Below are 18,398 nucleotides of genomic sequence, written 5' to 3'. Positions count from 1 at the left end.
ACAAGTTTAAAAAAGCCCCAAAAGGAATGTGTCCGCAAAGGAGCAGGAAGAAGCTCAATCTCATGACTGTTGGCCATCAATGTACATCATTTATTACCAATACTTTATCATTAAAGTAGAGTTACTATGTGTTAAGTTACTGCTTCTATGTAACGGTGTAGTTGCAAAATCCCACAAGCAGCACTCCCGTGAACGCATCAGCAGCACCTGCCAGGTGGGCAGCTCTAATTAGCAGTGCTACAAAAAGGTGTGCACCTTCTGTTCCATGTATGTGTATATATGTTTTATATATATTGTGTATATATAAAAAATATATATAATATTTATATATATATTATATATATAATAAATTTATATACACATATATACATACATATATAAATATGTTTATATATATATATATATAAATATACATATAAAAATAAATATGTATATAAATATATAAATTATACATACATATATATATATACTGTGTATATGTACATATACACAGTATATATAGACAGTACATGTATAATATACATATATAAATACAGTATATATATATCATTTGCAGTTGATGTAATATTGATTGACATATTTTGGTGTGTTTGTGTCTGCGGGTGGAGGCGGGACATGTCATGTGGCAGAAATGATGGGTCTTAAATGTTATTTGCATCTTTTGGTAACCAAGCAACAGCACTGTTGACATCCTGGCGGAGGTCATGTGACCCAGTGGGAGATAAAAAAATATTTACAACCTTGTTTTTACAAGCATTAAATTAGAGTAGAAAAGACTGGTTGCCATGGCGACGCCTCTTCAGACACCCTCTGATTGGCTGATGAGATACTTGTCCTGGCGTCTGCGGGCTGAGGGCGGCGGCGGCTGCTGACGTCCACGCAGGACGGTGTGGTTGCCATGGTGATGGTGGGCGTGCGGCGGGTCCTGTGGGGGCGGGTCGCGCAGCGACGGCGGCACGGCCGAGGACTTGATGTGGACCGTGCGGGTGTCCATGACCTCGCAGTCCACCTGCATCATCATCTCGTAGCCGCGGGAGGCGTTGTAGACGCTCTCTGCCGGGCGACACACACAACCTCCGTCACACACCCAGCGGCGCCACGCTCGGGCTCGCAGCACTCACCCTTCACCGACATGGCGGGCATGACCAGCGACATCTTGGGCCGACGCGTCTTGTTGTGGCTGATGGCGGGAAGCAGCAGGTGGTCCTGAGGGCACAAACACGCTCAGACACCTGCCGCTAAAAGACATCCACCACTAAGACATCCACCACCAAGACACCCACCCCTAAAAGACATCCACCACTAAAAGACATCCACCACTAAGACACCCACCACTAAAAGACATCCACCCCTAAAAGACATCCACCACTAAGACACCCACCCCTAAAAGACATCTGCCCCTAAAAGACATCCACCACTAAGACACCCACCCCTAAAAGACACCCACCCCTAACCCTAACCCACCCCTAAAAGACATCCACCACTAAGACACCCACCCCTAAAAGACATCCACCACTAAGACACCCACCCCTAAAAGACACCCACCCCTAACCCTAACCCACCCCTAAAAGACATCCACCACTAAGACACCCACCCCTAAAAGACACCCACCCCTAACCCTAACCCACCCCTAAAAGACATCCACCACTAAGACACCCACCCCTAAAAGACACCCACCCCTAACCCTAACCCACCCCTAAAAGACATCCACCACTAAGACACCCGCCCCTAAAAGACATCAACCACTAAGACACCCACCCCTAAAAGACATCAACCACTAAGACACCCACCCCTAAAAGACATCAACCACTAAGACACCCACCCCTAAAAGACATCCACCACTAAAAGACACCCGCCCCTAAAAGACATCAACCACTAAGACACCCACCCCTAAAAGACATCAACCACTAAGACACCCGCCCCTAAAAGACATCAACCACTAAGACACCCACCCCTAAAAGACATCCACCACTAAGACATCCACCACTAAAAGACACCCGCCCCTAAAAGACATCAACCACTAAGACACCCACCCCTAAAAGACATCCACCACTAAGACACCCACCCCTAAAAGACACCCACCCCTAAAAGACATCCACCACTAAGACACCCACCCCTAAAAGACATCTGCCCCTAAAAGACATCCACCACTAAGACATCCACCACTAAGACACCCACCCCTAAAAGACATCCACCACTAAGACATCCACCACTAAAAGACACCCGCCCCTAAAAGACATCAACCACTAAGACACCCACCCCTAAAAGACATCAACCACTAAGACACCCACCCCTAAAAGACATCAACCACTAAGACACCCACCCCTAAAAGACATCCACCACTAAAAGACACCCGCCCCTAAAAGACATCAACCACTAAGACACCCACCCCTAAAAGACATCAACCACTAAGACACCCGCCCCTAAAAGACATCAACCACTAAGACACCCACCCCTAAAAGACATCCACCACTAAGACATCCACCACTAAAAGACACCCGCCCCTAAAAGACATCAACCACTAAGACACCCACCCCTAAAAGACATCCACCACTAAGACACCCACCCCTAAAAGACATCTGCCCCTAAAAGACATCCACCACTAAGACACCCACCCCTAAAAGACACCCACCCCTAACCCTAACCCACCCCTAAAAGACATCCACCACTAAGACACCCACCCCTAAAAGACATCCACCACTAAGACATCCACCACTAAAAGACACCCGCCCCTAAAAGACATCAACCACTAAGACACCCACCCCTAAAAGACATCAACCACTAAGACACCCACCCCTAAAAGACATCAACCACTAAGACACCCACCCCTAAAAGACATCCACCACTAAGACACCCACCCCTAAAAGACATCAACCACTAAGACACCCACCCCTAAAAGACATCAACCACTAAGACACCCACCCCTAAAAGACATCCACCACTAAAAGACACCCGCCCCTAAAAGACATCAACCACTAAGACACCCACCCCTAAAAGACATCAACCACTAAGACACCCGCCCCTAAAAGACATCAACCACTAAGACACCCACCCCTAAAAGACATCCACCACTAAGACATCCACCACTAAAAGACACCCGCCCCTAAAAGACATCAACCACTAAGACACCCACCCCTAAAAGACATCCACCACTAAGACACCCACCCCTAAAAGACACCCACCCCTAAAAGACATCCACCACTAAGACATCCACCACTAAAAGACACCCGCCCCTAAAAGACATCAACCACTAAGACACCCACCCCTAAAAGACATCCACCACTAAGACATCCACCACTAAAAGACACCCGCCCCTAAAAGACATCCACCACTAAGACACCCACCCCTAAAAGACATCCACCACTAAGACACCCACCCCTAAAAGACATCCACCCCTAAAAGACATCAACCACTAAGACACCCGCCCCTAAAAGACATCCACCACTAAGACACCCACCCCTAAAAGACATCCACCACTAAGACACCCACCCCTAAAAGACATCCACCCCTAAAAGACATCAACCACTAAGACACCCACCCCTAAAAGACATCCACCACTAAGACACCCACCCCTAAAAGACATCCACCCCTAAAAGACATCCACCACTAAGACACCCACCCGGATGGACAATTCAACCCTTAACTCAACAAGTATATGTGTAAATAAATGAACACTGAAATTCAAGTATTTCTTATATACCGTATTTTCCGCACTATTAGCCGCACCTAAAAACCACAAATTTACTCAAAAGCTGACAGTGCGCCTTATAACCCGGTGCGCTTTATATATGGATTAATATTAAGATTCATTTTCATAAAGTTTAGGTCTCGCAACTTCGGTAAACAGCTGCCATCTTTTTTCCAGGTAGAACAGGAAGCGCTTCTTCTTCTACGCAAGCAACCGCCAAGGTAAGCACCCGCCCCCATAGAACAGGAAGCGCTTCTTCTTCTACTGTAAGCAACCACCCGCCCGCGTAGAAGAAGAAAAAGCGCGCGGATATTACCGTACGTTTCATTTCCTTTGTGTGTTTACATCTGTAAAGACCACAAAATGGCTCCTACTAAGCGACAGGGATCCGGTTCATGAAAAGACGCAATCTCTCCATCCACACACGGACTACTATTTCACAGCAACTGCCTAAAGACTTTCAAGAAAAGCTGGCTACTTTCCGTGCATATTGTAAAAACAAGATAGCTGAAAAAAAGATCCGGCCAGAGAACATTATCAACATGGACGAGGTTCCACTGACTTTTGATATTCCTGTGAACCGCACTGTGGATACAACGGGAGCACGTACGGTGAATATTCGCACCACAGGGAATGAGAAGTCATCCTTCACTGTGGTTCTAGCTTGCCATGCTAATGGCCAGAAACTTCCACCCATGGTGATATTCAAAAGGAAGACCTTGCCAAAAGAGACCTTTCCAGCCGGCGTCATCATAAAAGCTAACTCGAAGGGATGGATGAAGAAAAGATGAGCGAGTGGTTAAGGTAAGTTTAAGTTTACGCGAAGAGGCCGGGTGGCTTTTTTCACGCAGCTCCGTCCATGTTGATATACGACTCCATGCGCGCCCACATCACGCTGGTTTTTAATATATTATTAAAGTTTGACTGACCTATCTGACTGTTTTTTTGACATTCCTTTAGCGCAGTTAGATGCGGCTTACAACACGGGGCGGCTTATAGGTGGACAAAGTTTTGAAATATGCCGTTCATTGAAGGCGCGGCTTATAACCCAGGGCGCCTTATGGTGCGGAAAATACGGTATCTTTTTTATTTTTTTTAATACACTCTAGCACTTTGAGGTTGTTTACTCAATGTAAAGTGCTTTTTACAAATAAAATATATTATTATTATTATTGTTATTACTACAGTAAAGTACTTCTTAAATACTTCTACAGTAAAGTACTTGTGGACATGAAGAGTACTTCTAGTGTACTAGTTAGTAGTATTAGTCCATGGCAGTAGTGATGAAGACTGACCCGTCTGAAGGACACCACATAGAAAGTGTACTAGTTAGTAGTATTAGTCCATGGCAGTAGTGTACTAGTTAGTAGTATTAGTCCATGGCAGTAGTGTACTAGTTAGTAGTATTAGTCCATGGCAGTAGTGTACTAGTTAGTAGTATTAGTCCGTGGCAGTAGTGAAGAAGACTGACCCGTCTGAAGGACACCACATAGAAAGTGTACTAGTTAGTAGTATTAGTCCGTGGCAGTAGTGAAGAAGACTGACCCGTCTGAAGGACACCACATAGAAAGTGTACTAGTTAGTAGTATTAGTCCATGGCAGTAGTGAAGAAGACTGACCCGTCTGAAGGACACCACATAGAAAGTGTACTAGTTAGTAGTATTAGTCCGTGGCAGTAGTGAAGAAGACTGACCCGTCTGAAGGACACCACATAGAAAGTGTACTAGTTAGTAGTATTAGTCCATGGCAGTAGTGAAGAAGACTGACCCGTCTGAAGGACACCACATAGAAAGTGTCCTCACGACGCTCTATGGCATCCAGGAAGTGGCTGTAGGTAACCTCCGGCCCGGGAACTACCTGCAGCTGACTGCACAGCACACCCGTCAGTGTCACTCACACAGGAAGGAAGAAAAGTGTCACACACACAGGAAGGAAGGAAAGAGTGTCACTCACACAGGAAGGAAGAAAAGAGTGTCACTCACACAGGAAGGAAGAAAAGAGTGTCATTCATACATGAAAGACAGAAATGAAGAAAAGAGTGTCACTCACACAGGAAGGAAGAAAAGAGTGTCATTCACACAGGAAGGAAGAAAAGAGTGTCATTCATACATGAAAGACAGAAATGAAGAAAAGAGTGTCACTCACACAGGAAGGAAGAAAAGAGTGTCACTCACACGGGAAGGAAGAAAAGAGTGTCACTCACACAGGAAGGAAGAAAAGATTGTCATTCATACATGAAAGAAAGAAATGAAGAAAAGAGTGTCACTCACACAGGAAAGAAGAAAAGAGTGTCACTCACACGGAAAGGAAGAAAAGAGTGTCACTCACACAGGAAGGAAGAAAAGAGCGTCACTCACACAGGAAGGAAGAAAAGAGCGTCACTCACACCTTTCAATGGAGCGGTGTGTCTGGATGGGAAGATATCTTGACATGTTGGTCTTCCTCAGCTGAGCACGCTAGGACACACACACACACACACACACACACACACACACACACACACACACACACACACACACACACACACACACACACACACACACACACACACACACACACACACACACATTAGTGTCACAAGTGTGTGTGTGTGTGTGTGTGGTGTAACCCACTTGAGTGGTTGTGGTCTTGTTGAGCAACTTAGTTTTCTTCTTCTTCTTGTTGTTGTTGATCTGATGTCTGTCAACCCAACCTCTCAACTCTGCTGCCAGCCTGAAACATACACCACCTTTAACACACACCACCTTTAACACACACCACCTTTAACACACACCACCTTCAACATACACCACCACCTTCAACACACACCACCTTCAACACACACCACCTTCAACCACCACCACCTTCAACACACACCACCTTCAACATACACCACCACCTTCAACATACACCACCACTACCTTCAACACCACCACCTTCAACACCACCACCTTCAACACCACCACCTTCAACACACACCACCTTCAACCACCACCACCTTCAACACACACCACCTTCAACACACACCACCTTTAACACACACCACCTTCAACACACACCACCTTCAACCACCACCACCTTCAACCACCACCACCTTCAACACACACCACCTTCAACACACACAACCTTCAACCACCACCACCTTCAACACACACCACCTTCAACCACCACCACCTTCAACACACACCACCTTCAACATACACCACCTTCAACCACCACCACCTTCAACACACACCACCTTCAACATACACCACCTTCAACACACACCACCTTCAACACACACCACCTTCAACCACCACCACCTTCAACACACACCACCTTCAACATACACCACCTTCAACACACACCACCTTCAACATACACCACCACCTTCAACATACACCACCACTACCTTCAACATACACCACCTTCAACCACCACCACCTTCAACACACATCACCTTCAACACACACCACCTTCAACCACCACCACCTTCAACATACACCACCTGCAACCCACACCACCTTCAACATGCACCACCTTCAACAACCACCACCTTCAACCACCACCACCTTCGACATACACCACCACCTTCAACATACACCACTTTCAACAAGGACATTAAAGAAGGAGGAGCGTAAAAGAGGGGGTGCATAAAAAAGGAGGAGCTTAAAGGAGGAGGATAGTAAAGAAGGAGCGTAAAAGAGGGGGAGCATAAAGAAGGAGAAGCTTAAAGGAGGAGGAGAATAAAGAAGGAGGAGCTAAAAGGAGGAGGAGAATAAAGAAGGAGGAGCAAAAAGGAGGAGGAGAATAAAGAAGGAGGAGCTAAAAGGAGGAGGAGAATAAAGAAGGAGGAGCAAAAAGGAGGAGGAGAATAAAGAAGGAGGAGCTAAAAGGAGCGTGCTGACCTGAGCGACTCTGAGCGGTTGAACTGTGGACAGTGGGCGGAGTTAAAGTAGCGTTGGAGGTCATGGAGGAGGAGCTCCTTGGTGTCACTGAAGGTGTTGCTGGTGTTTCTGAAGGGCAAGATCCAAGGTCAGCATCAGGTCAAAGGTCACAGTCAGCTGACCTAACTCACCTGAACTCAAACGTCCCGCCCTCATCTTCTGCAAGTATCTTTCCTTCCCCTTCAGGTGTAAGCTGCATCTTGCCTTCAGGTGTAAGGTGCATCTTGCCTTCAGGTGTAAGCTGCATCTTGCCTTCAGGTGTAAGGTGCATCTTGCCTTCAGGTGTCAGCTGCATCTTGCCTTCAGGTGTAAGGTGCATCTTGCCTTCAGGTGTAAGCTGCATCTTGCCTTCAGGTGTAAGGTGCATCTTGCCTTCAGGTGTCAGCTGCATCTTGCCTTCAGGTGTAAGGTGCATCTTGCCTTCAGGTGTAAGCTGCATCTTGCCTTCAGGTGTAAGGTGCATCTTGCCTTCAGGTGTCAGCTGCATCTTGCCTTCAGGTGTCAGCTGCATCTTGCCTTCAGGTGTAAGGTGCATCTCCAGCAGCCGGCGACTCGAAAAGGACCCGCCGCCATCTTGGAAGGCTGGTGTCAACTTCCTGTCCATGATGCTGCAGACCACAGGGCACACTCAAACAACTAATATATTCATAAATCACTAATCAAACTTACTTAACCAACTAGATGCTACAACTAATATATTCATAAATCACTAATCAAACTTACTTAACCAACTAGATGCTACAACTAATATATTCATAAATCACTAATCAAACTTACTTAACCAACTAGATGCTACAACTAATATATTCATAAATCACTAATCAAACTTACTTAACCAACTAGATGCTACAACTAATATATTCATAAATCACTAATCAAACTTACTTAACCAACTAGATGCTACAACTAATATCATATTCATAAATCACTAATCAAACTTACTTGACCAACTAGATGCTACAACTAATATATTCATAAATCACTAATCAAACTGACTTAACCAACTAGATGCTACAACTAATATATTCATAAATCACTAATCAAACTTACTTAACCAACTAGATGCTACAACTAATATCATATTCATACATCACTAATCAAACTTAATAGACCAACGAGATGCTACAACTAATGTATTAATAAATCACTAATCAAACTTACTTAACCAACTAGATGCTACAACTAATATATTAATAAATCACTAATCAAACTTACTTAACCAACTAGATGCTACAACTAATATATTCATAAATCACTAATCAAACTTAATAGACCAACGAGATGCTACAACTAATATATTCATACATCACTAATCAAACTTACTTAACCAACTAGATGCTACAACTAATATATTAATAAATCACTAATCAAACTTACTTAACCAACTAGATGCTACAACTAATATATTCATAAATCACTAATCAAACTTACTTAACCAACTAGATGCTACAACTAATATATTCATAAATCACTAATCAAACTTACTTAACCAACTAGATGCTACAACTAATATATTCATAAATCACTAATCAAACTTACTTAACCAACTAGATGCTACAACTAATATATTCATAAATCACTAATCAAACTTACTTAACCAACTAGATGCTACAACTAATATATTCATAAATCACTAATCAAACTTACTTAACCAACTAGATGCTACAACTAATATATTCATAAATCACTAATCAAACTTACTTAACCAACTAGATGCTACAACTAATATATTCATAAATCACTAATCAAACTGACTTAACCAACTAGATGCTACAACTAATATATTAATAAATCACTAATCAAACTTACTTAACCAACTAGATGCTACAACTAATATCATATTCATACATCACTAATCAAACTTAATAGACCAACGAGATGCTACAACTAATATATTAATAAATCACTAATCAAACTTACTTAACCAACTAGATGCTACAACTAATATATTAATAAATCACTAATCAAACTTACTTAACCAACTAGATGCTACAACTAATATATTCATAAATCACTAATCAAACTTAATAGACCAACGAGATGCTACAACTAATATATTCATACATCACTAATCAAACTTACTTAACCAACTAGATGCTACAACTAATATATTAATAAATCACTAATCAAACTTACTTAACCAACTAGATGCTACAACTAATATATTCATAAATCACTAATCAAACGTACTTAACCAACTAGATGCTACAACTAATATATTCATAAATCACTAATCAAACTTATTTGACCAACTAGATGCTTGAACTAATATATTCATAAATCACTAATGATCAATCGATAATTGAGATATCATAAATGTATTAATGAATATGATATCATAAGTGTAACAATTATTGTGAAATAAATGTATCAATGATGATGATATCAGTGTATCAATGATTGTGATATCATAAATGTATCAACAATTAAGATATCACAAGTGTATCAACAATGGTGATAGCACAAGTGTATCAACGATGGTGATATCACAAGTGTATCAACGATTGTGATATCACAAGTGTATCAACGATTTAGATATCACAAGTGTATCAACGATTGTGTTATCACAAGTGTATCAACGATTGTGATATCACAAGTGTATCAACGATTGTGATATCACAAGTGTATCAACGATTGTGATATCACAAGTGTATCAACGATTGAGATATCACAAGTGTATCAACGACTGAGATATCACAAGTGTATCAACGACTGAGATATCACAAGTGTATCAACGATTGAGATATCACAAGTGTATCAACGATTGAGATATCACAAGTGTATCAACGATTGAGATATCACAAGTGTATCAACGATTGAGATATCACAAGTGTATCAACGACTGAGATATCACAAGTGTATCAACGATTGAGATATCACAAGTGTATCAACGATTGAGATATCACAAGTGTATCAACGATTGAGCTATCACAAGTGTATCAACGATTGTGATATCACAAGTGTATCAACGATTGTGTTATCACAAGTGTATCAACGATTGTCATATCACAAGTGTATCAACGATTGAGATATCACAAGTGTATCAACGATTGAGATATCACAAGTGTATCAACGATTGTGTTATCACAAGTGTATCAACGATTGAGATATCACAAGTGTATCAACGATTGAGATATCACAAGTGTATCAACGACTGTGATATCACAAGTGTATCAATGATTGAGATATCACAAGTGTATCAACGATTGTGATATCACAAGTGTATCAACGATTGTCATATCACAAGTGTATCAACGATTGAGATATCACAAGTGTATCAACGATTGTGATATCACAAGTGTATCAACGATTGAGATATCACAAGTGTATCAACGATTGAGATATCACAAGTGTATCAACGATTGTGTTATCACAAGTGTATCAACGATTGAGATATCACAAGTGTATCAACGATTGAGATATCACAAGTGTATCAACGATTGAGATATCACAAGTGTATCAACGATTGTGTTATCACAAGTGTATCAACAATTGAGATATCACAAGTGTATCAACGATTGAGATATCACAAGTGTATCAACGATTGTGTTATCACAAGTGTATCAATGATTGTGATATCACAAGTGTATCAACGATTGGTGATATCACAAGTGTATCAACGATTGTGTTATCACAAGTGTATCAACGATTGTGATATCACAAGTGTATCAACGATTGTGATATCACACGTGTATCAACGATTGAGATATCACAAGTGTATCAACGATTGAGATATCACAAGTGTATCAACGATTGTGTTATCACAAGTGTATCAACGATTGTGATATCACAAGTGTATCAACGATTGTGTTATCACAAGTGTATCAACGATTGTGATATCACAAGTGTATCAACGATTGTGTTATCACAAGTGTATCAACGATTGTGATATCACAAGTGTAGTTACCTGACAGGTCCAAAGCTGAAGGTGATGAAGAGAAGAAGAGCCATGACACACACTGCTCGCTTGTTGCTGCTTGTCTCTCCGCACTAAAACACACACACACACACACACACACACACACACACACACACACACACACACACACACACACACACACACACACACACACACACACACACACACACACACACACACACACACAGGCACACACAGGTACACACAGGTACACACACAGGTAGGTGTGTTGAGAGAAGGTGTAGAGGTGGTGGTGAGAACCTGCAGGTGGTGTTCCACAGACCTTGCCCTCCAGTCTGTCCCTCAGCTCCTGGTTCTCCTGGCGCAGTCTGAGGTTCTCCTGCTGGGCGTTCCTCAGCTGGAGCTCCAGGTTGTGCACGTACTCCTTCTTCTTCTTCCTGGACTGGCAGGCAGACTCTCGGTTCTTGATCATCCTCTGCTGACGCTTCAGCACCTTCATCTGGACGCACACGGCGGCATGAAGAGGGGCGGCCGGGAGGAGGAGGAGGAGGTGGGGAAGGAGGAGGACTCACGTCGATGTCGTTACAGTGGTTGCTGGGCAACGGCGTGGCAGGGACGATGGTCTTGCTGGGGGGCGTGTGGCGTGGGAGGGCGGACGAGAGCGGCTCCACCTTGACCACGGGAGCGGGCGCCAGGCAGAGCACTGGACAAGATGGCGCAGCATCAGCGATGATGTCATCAGTCCACTGGTCACATGTCTCACCTGGTGGCGTCTGCTCGCCCTGCAGGACAAGAGTCTTGGCCAGCGTGGGCGTGTGGGCCACGCACAGGGGGCGGGGCTGTATGTCGGGAAGAACTGAGAGTGGCACACAACCAATCAGAGCCTCTCTTTGCCTATGACATCATCAAGCATCCATCCTCACCTGCGGCCTGCGTTTGCATGGCGGCCATGACAGCGTGAAGCCGTGTGGTAAACGCCGGCTGCGTCTCCGCGCCCCCGCGGGTGGGCGAGGCGGCCGTGGTTGCCACGGTGACCTCCACGGAGCCCAGCGGGGGGGACATGATGTCACCAAACATGTGGGGAGGAGTGGGAGGGTTCTCGCTTTTCACCGGGAGCTGCCACACACACACACCTGCACCGTCACCATCACACACTCACAGGGGCGGGGCTTAAAAGGTGGCAGACTCAGGTACGCACCTGAGGATCGGGCGATGACGGCAAGCGCTCCACCTCTGGCGACGATGCAGGAGACGGCGGTTCAGATTTGACCTGCAACACTGTACACGCCACACGTTGCCATGACGATGACACACATTGCCATGACGATGATAGACATTGCCATGACGATGATAGACATTGCCATGACGACGACGACACACATTGCCACGACGATGATAGACATTACCACGACGACGACACACATTGCCACGACGACGACACACATTGCCATGACGATGATAGACATTGCCATGACGATGATAGACATTGCCATGACGACGACGACACACATTGCCACGACGATGACACACATTGCCATGACGATGATAGACATTGCCATGACGACGACGACACACATTGCCACGACGATGATAGACATTACCACGACGACGACACACATTGCCACGACGACGACACACATTGCCATGACGATGATAGACATTGCCATGACGACGACACACATTGCCATGACGATGATAGACATTGCCATGACGATGACACACATTGCCATGACGATGATAGACATTGCCATGACGACGACGACACACATTGCCACGACGATGATAGACATTACCACGACGACGACACACATTGCCACGACGACGACACACATTGCCATGACGATGATAGACATTGCCATGACGACGACACACATTGCCATGACGATGATAGACATTGCCATGACGACGACGACACACATTGCCACGTCGATGATAGACATTGCCACGACGACGACACACATTGCCATGACGATGATAGACATTACCACGACGACGACACACATTGCCATGACGATGATAGACATTGCCATGACGACGACACACATTGCCAGGACAATAGACATTGCCATGACGACGACACACATTGCCATGACGATGATAGACATTGCCATGACGACGACACACATTGCCAGGACGATAGACATTGCCATGACAACGACACACATTGCCAGGACGATAGACATTGCCATGACGACGACACACATTGCCATGACGATGATAGACATTGCCACGACAACGACACACATTGCCACGACAATGATAGACATTGCCATGACGACGACACACATTGCCATGACGATGATAGACATTGCCACGACGACGACACACATTGCCATGACGATGATAGACATTGCCACGACGACGACACACATTGCCATGACGATGATAGACATTGCCACGACGACGACACACATTGCCATGACGATGATAGACATTGCCACGACAACAACACACATTGCCATGACGATGATAGACATTGCCACGACAACAACACACATTGCCATGACGATGATAGACATTGCCACGACAACAACACACGTTGCCATGACTATGACAGACATTGCCACGACAACAACACACATTGCCATGACGATGATAGACATTGCCACGACAACAACACACATTGCCATGACGATGATAGACATTGCCACGACAACAACACACGTTGCCATGACTATGACAGACATTGCCACGACAACAACACACATTGCCATGACGATGATAGACATTGCCACGACAACAACACACGTTGCCATGACTATGATAGACATCGCCACGACAACAACACACGTTGCCATGACTATGACAGACATTGCCACGACAACAACACACATTGCCATGACGATGATAGACATTGCCACGACAACAACACACATTGCCATGACGATGATAGACATTGCCACGACAACAACACACGTTGCCATGACTATGACAGACATTGCCACGACAACAACACACATTGCCATGACGATGATAGACATTGCCACGACAACAACACACATTGCCATGACGATGATAGACATTGCCACGACAACAACACACGTTGCCATGACAATGATAGACATTGCCACGACAACAACACACGTTGCCATGACGATGATAGACATTGCCACAACAACAACACACATTGTCATGACGATGATAGACATCGCCACGACAACAACACACGTTGCCATGACTATGACAGACATTGCCACGACAACAACACACATTGCCATGACGATGATAGACATTGCCACGACAACAACACACGTTGCCATGACGATGAGACATTACCACGACAACAACACACATTGCCATGACGATGATAGACATTGCCACGACAACAACACACATTGCCATGACGATGATAGACATTGCCACGACAACAACAACACATTGCCATGACGATGATAGACATTGTCTTGACGATGATAGACATTGCCACGACAACAACACACATTGCCATGACGATGATAGACATTGCCACGACAACAACAACACATTGCCATGACGATGATAGACATTGTCTTGACGATGATAGACATTGCCACGACAACAACACACATTGCCATGACGATGATAGACATTGCCACGACAACAACACACGTTGCCATGACTATGACAGACATTGCCACGACAACAACACACATTGCCATGACTATGACAGACATTGCCACGACAACAACACACATTGCCATGACGATGATAGACATTGCCACGACAACAACAACACATTGCCATGACGATGATAGACATTGTCTTGACGATGATAGACATTGCCACGACAACAACACACATTGCCATGACGATGATAGACATTGCCACGACAACAACACACGTTGCCATGACTATGACAGACATTGCCATGACTATGATAGACATTGCCACGACAACAACACACGTTGCCATGACTATGACAGACATTGCCACGACAACAACACACATTGCCATGACGATGATAGACATTGCCACGACAACAACACACATTGCCATGACGATGATAGACATTGCCACGACAACAACACACGTTGCCATGACGATGATAGACATTGCCACGACAACAACTCACGTTGTCATGACTATGATAGACATCGCCACGACAACAACACACATTGCCATGACGATGATAGACATTGCCACGACAACAACACACATTGCCATGACGATGATAGACATTGCCACAACAACAACACACATGACTTACACAACTCCATGGGCTCTGCACTCCCCTGACTGCTGGCATCACCTGCCACACACACACACACACACACACACACACATACAATCAGTAGTGCACGTGCTGAGCGTGCACGCACTTCCTCACCTGCATGACACGGGTGTTGCCACGGTGACGAGGGGCCGCCGCCGTCCAGCGTGAGCACCAGGTCGTTGTCGAACTGCCGGCCAGGAAGATGGCACAGGAAGTCAGAATCGTGCGTGTGTCTCCAAGGCAACGCCAACAGGTCATGTGACCCGCATAGGTCAAAGGGCAAGCGGTACGTACCGACGTGTCGTACTTGGACGCGGTGTCAAGGTCGTCATGGTCGTCTTCCACGCTGTCACAGCTGTACAGGCAGGCGTCTGCGGGACACTTCATTAGGTACTCAGCATCAAGGCTTGCGATTGGGGGTTAAATCACCAAAAATGATTCCTGCCGCTCACTGCTCCCCTCACCTCCCAGGGGGTGATCAAGGGTGATGGGTCAAATGCAGAGACTAATTTCACCTCACCTGTGACTATCATTGCTACTTTAACTTAACTTAACTTTACAACAACACAGGGAGGGGACTTACCTGCCTTTTTGGACTAATTGAAAAGCACCCATATATATACATATACATATATATATATATATGTACACATATATATATATATGTATATATATGTCAATTGTAGGGAATATGTACTTCACTGTGCAACCTACTAATAAAAGTCTCAATCAATCTGAGTGTTGCCTAAGAGTGCTACTAGTACTAGTTAATAGTAACTAGTACCAAAGCTGTGTTGCTCGTGTCCCTAATAAAATGGCCACATCCGGGTTCGCACAATGCGGAAAACACAACTGGGCTAGCTGTGACGTCACAGCAGAGCACCACACAAGGCCTAAACTCCTACGTCAGATGACGTCTGACTCCAACATCGTTGTGGAGGTGATAGCATGACGTCATGTCAACTCACCCCAGTCCTCGCTGGTCAGGAGGTTATCGGCGAAGAAACGCGTGTAGACGTCCGATACAAGATCCGTACTCATCGTCCCTGGCGGCTTTAGCACGCAGCTAGCATACACATGAATGAAAGTTGCATCTCACTTTACCAAAATCTTACTTCCACTTTCATTTTAGCTCTGATATCGCCGCCTTCTCGCTAGCTGTCGTTAGCTCTTAAGCTGCGCGTGAAACAAGACGAGGAAATGTCCTATTTTGGTGTAACGCCCACCTGGCAGAAATCAGCCAATGGCGGCCAGAGTGACAGTGATTGACGGCTCAAGCACCAATGAAAGGGTTTGAATGTGGAGGCGGTGCTTTAATCTCCGGTTGCAAGGTATGATCCAATAGAACGCTTGCGTTTTTGATTGACGGGAACAGGCGGCCAATGGCGTTGCTCAATCTCGTGACATTGATGTTTGCAAGGGATTGGTCAAAATATGACAATTGTCTCATCTACTCCTTTTTTTAACTCTTTAATACCTTGTAAGTTTTCTATTTGAATAAAAACTATTCTGTAGATTATGGTTGACATTTTTCATCATTTGGTACAGAAAGTATGAGAATGTGCGAGCTGCTGCCTGCTCCTTTTTACTCATATAATCATCTCCTATTGGTCAACTCATGCACACACTTTCATGTCTTATGGAGACCAGCACTAAAGGGGGCGTGGCCACACTCTCACAGGAAGTTCAATTAAGAAGTCTGATACTGACATAGGTCCAAGTGTTTGAAACACTAAATGCTGATATCATGTGTGTTTATTGTATCTGCTGATGTAAACAAGTCTGATACTGACATAGGTCCAAGTGTTTGAAACACTAAATGCTGATATCATGTGTGTTTATTGTATCTGCTGATGTAAACAAGTCTGATACTGACATAGGTCCAAATGTTTGAAACACTAAATGCTGATATCATGTGTGTTTATTGTATCTGCTGATGTAAACAAGTCTGATACTGACATAGGTCCAAGTGTTTGAAACACTAAATGCTGAAATCATGTGTGTTTATTGTATCTGCTGATGTAAACAAGTCTGATACTGACATAGGTCCAAATGTTTGAAACACTAAATGCTGATATCATGTGTGTTTATTGTATCTGCTGATGTAAACAAGTCTGATACTAACATAGGTCCAAATGTTTGAAACACTAAATGCTGATATCATGTGTGTTTATTGTATCTGCTGATGTAAACAAGTCTGATACTGACATAGGTCCAAATATTTGAAACACTAAATGCTGATATCATGTGTGTTTATTGTATCTGCTGATGTAAACAAGTCTGATACTGACATAGGTCCAAGTGTTTGAAACACTAAATGCTGATATCATGTGTGTTTATTGTATCTGCTGATGTAAACAAGTCTGATACTGACATATGTCCAAGTGTTTGAAACACTAAATGCTGATATCATGTGTGTTTATTGTATCTGCTGATGTAAACAAGTCTGATACTGACATAGGTCCAAATGTTTGAAACACTAAATGCTGATATCATGTGTGTTTATTGTATCTGCTGATGTAAACAAGTCTGATACTGACATAGGTCCAAGTGTTTGAAACACTAAATGCTGATATCATGTGTGTTTATTGTATCTGCTGATGTAAACAAGTCTGATACTGACATAGGTCCAAATGTTTGAAACACTAAATGCTGATATCATGTGTGTTTATTGTATCTGCTGATGTAAACAAGTCTGATACTGACATAGGTCCAAATGTTTGAAACACTAAA

General features: G+C 43.9%; 1 protein-coding gene and 1 long non-coding RNA gene across 4 annotated transcripts; one reads left to right on the top strand and one right to left on the bottom strand.

Moving 5' to 3' along the window:
* Positions 1-480: 480 nt before the first annotated feature.
* On the bottom strand, positions 481-16,891 carry atf6b (activating transcription factor 6 beta). Of its 3 annotated transcripts, XM_061931184.2 has the most exons (17): positions 16,634-16,887; positions 15,960-16,036; positions 15,780-15,852; positions 15,660-15,701; positions 12,672-12,751; positions 12,397-12,589; positions 12,237-12,329; positions 12,046-12,176; positions 11,796-11,972; positions 11,501-11,583; positions 7,725-8,201; positions 7,555-7,662; positions 6,301-6,400; positions 6,077-6,144; positions 5,456-5,555; positions 1,122-1,206; positions 482-1,053 (listed from the first exon to the last, which is right to left on the bottom strand). In XM_061931184.2, exons 1-17 carry the CDS (start codon positions 16,704-16,706, stop codon positions 800-802), a joined length of 2,214 nt encoding a protein of 737 aa, XP_061787168.2. In that variant the 5' UTR covers positions 16,707-16,887; the 3' UTR covers positions 482-799. The 3 variants fall into 3 exon arrangements, with proteins under 3 accessions (XP_061787167.2, XP_061787168.2, XP_072768658.1); XM_061931183.2 differs by having other exon boundaries at positions 481-1,053; positions 12,046-12,329; positions 16,634-16,888; XM_072912557.1 differs by lacking the exons at positions 482-1,053; positions 1,122-1,206 and adding an exon at positions 5,078-5,289 and having other exon boundaries at positions 5,404-5,555; positions 12,046-12,329; positions 16,634-16,891.
* On the top strand, positions 5,224-5,805 carry LOC140677594 (uncharacterized). The gene is made up of 2 exons (XR_012049365.1): positions 5,224-5,289; positions 5,404-5,805. It is a non-coding gene; the product is annotated as an uncharacterized lncRNA (long non-coding RNA).
* Positions 16,892-18,398: the final 1,507 nt, after the last annotated feature.

Source organism: Nerophis lumbriciformis, linkage group LG37 (assembly GCF_033978685.3).
Source record: "Nerophis lumbriciformis linkage group LG37, RoL_Nlum_v2.1, whole genome shotgun sequence".
NCBI classification, from domain to species: domain Eukaryota; kingdom Metazoa; phylum Chordata; class Actinopteri; order Syngnathiformes; family Syngnathidae; genus Nerophis; species Nerophis lumbriciformis.
Note: the sequence above shows the minus strand (reverse complement) of the source record. Positions and strands in the feature narration are given on the sequence as shown.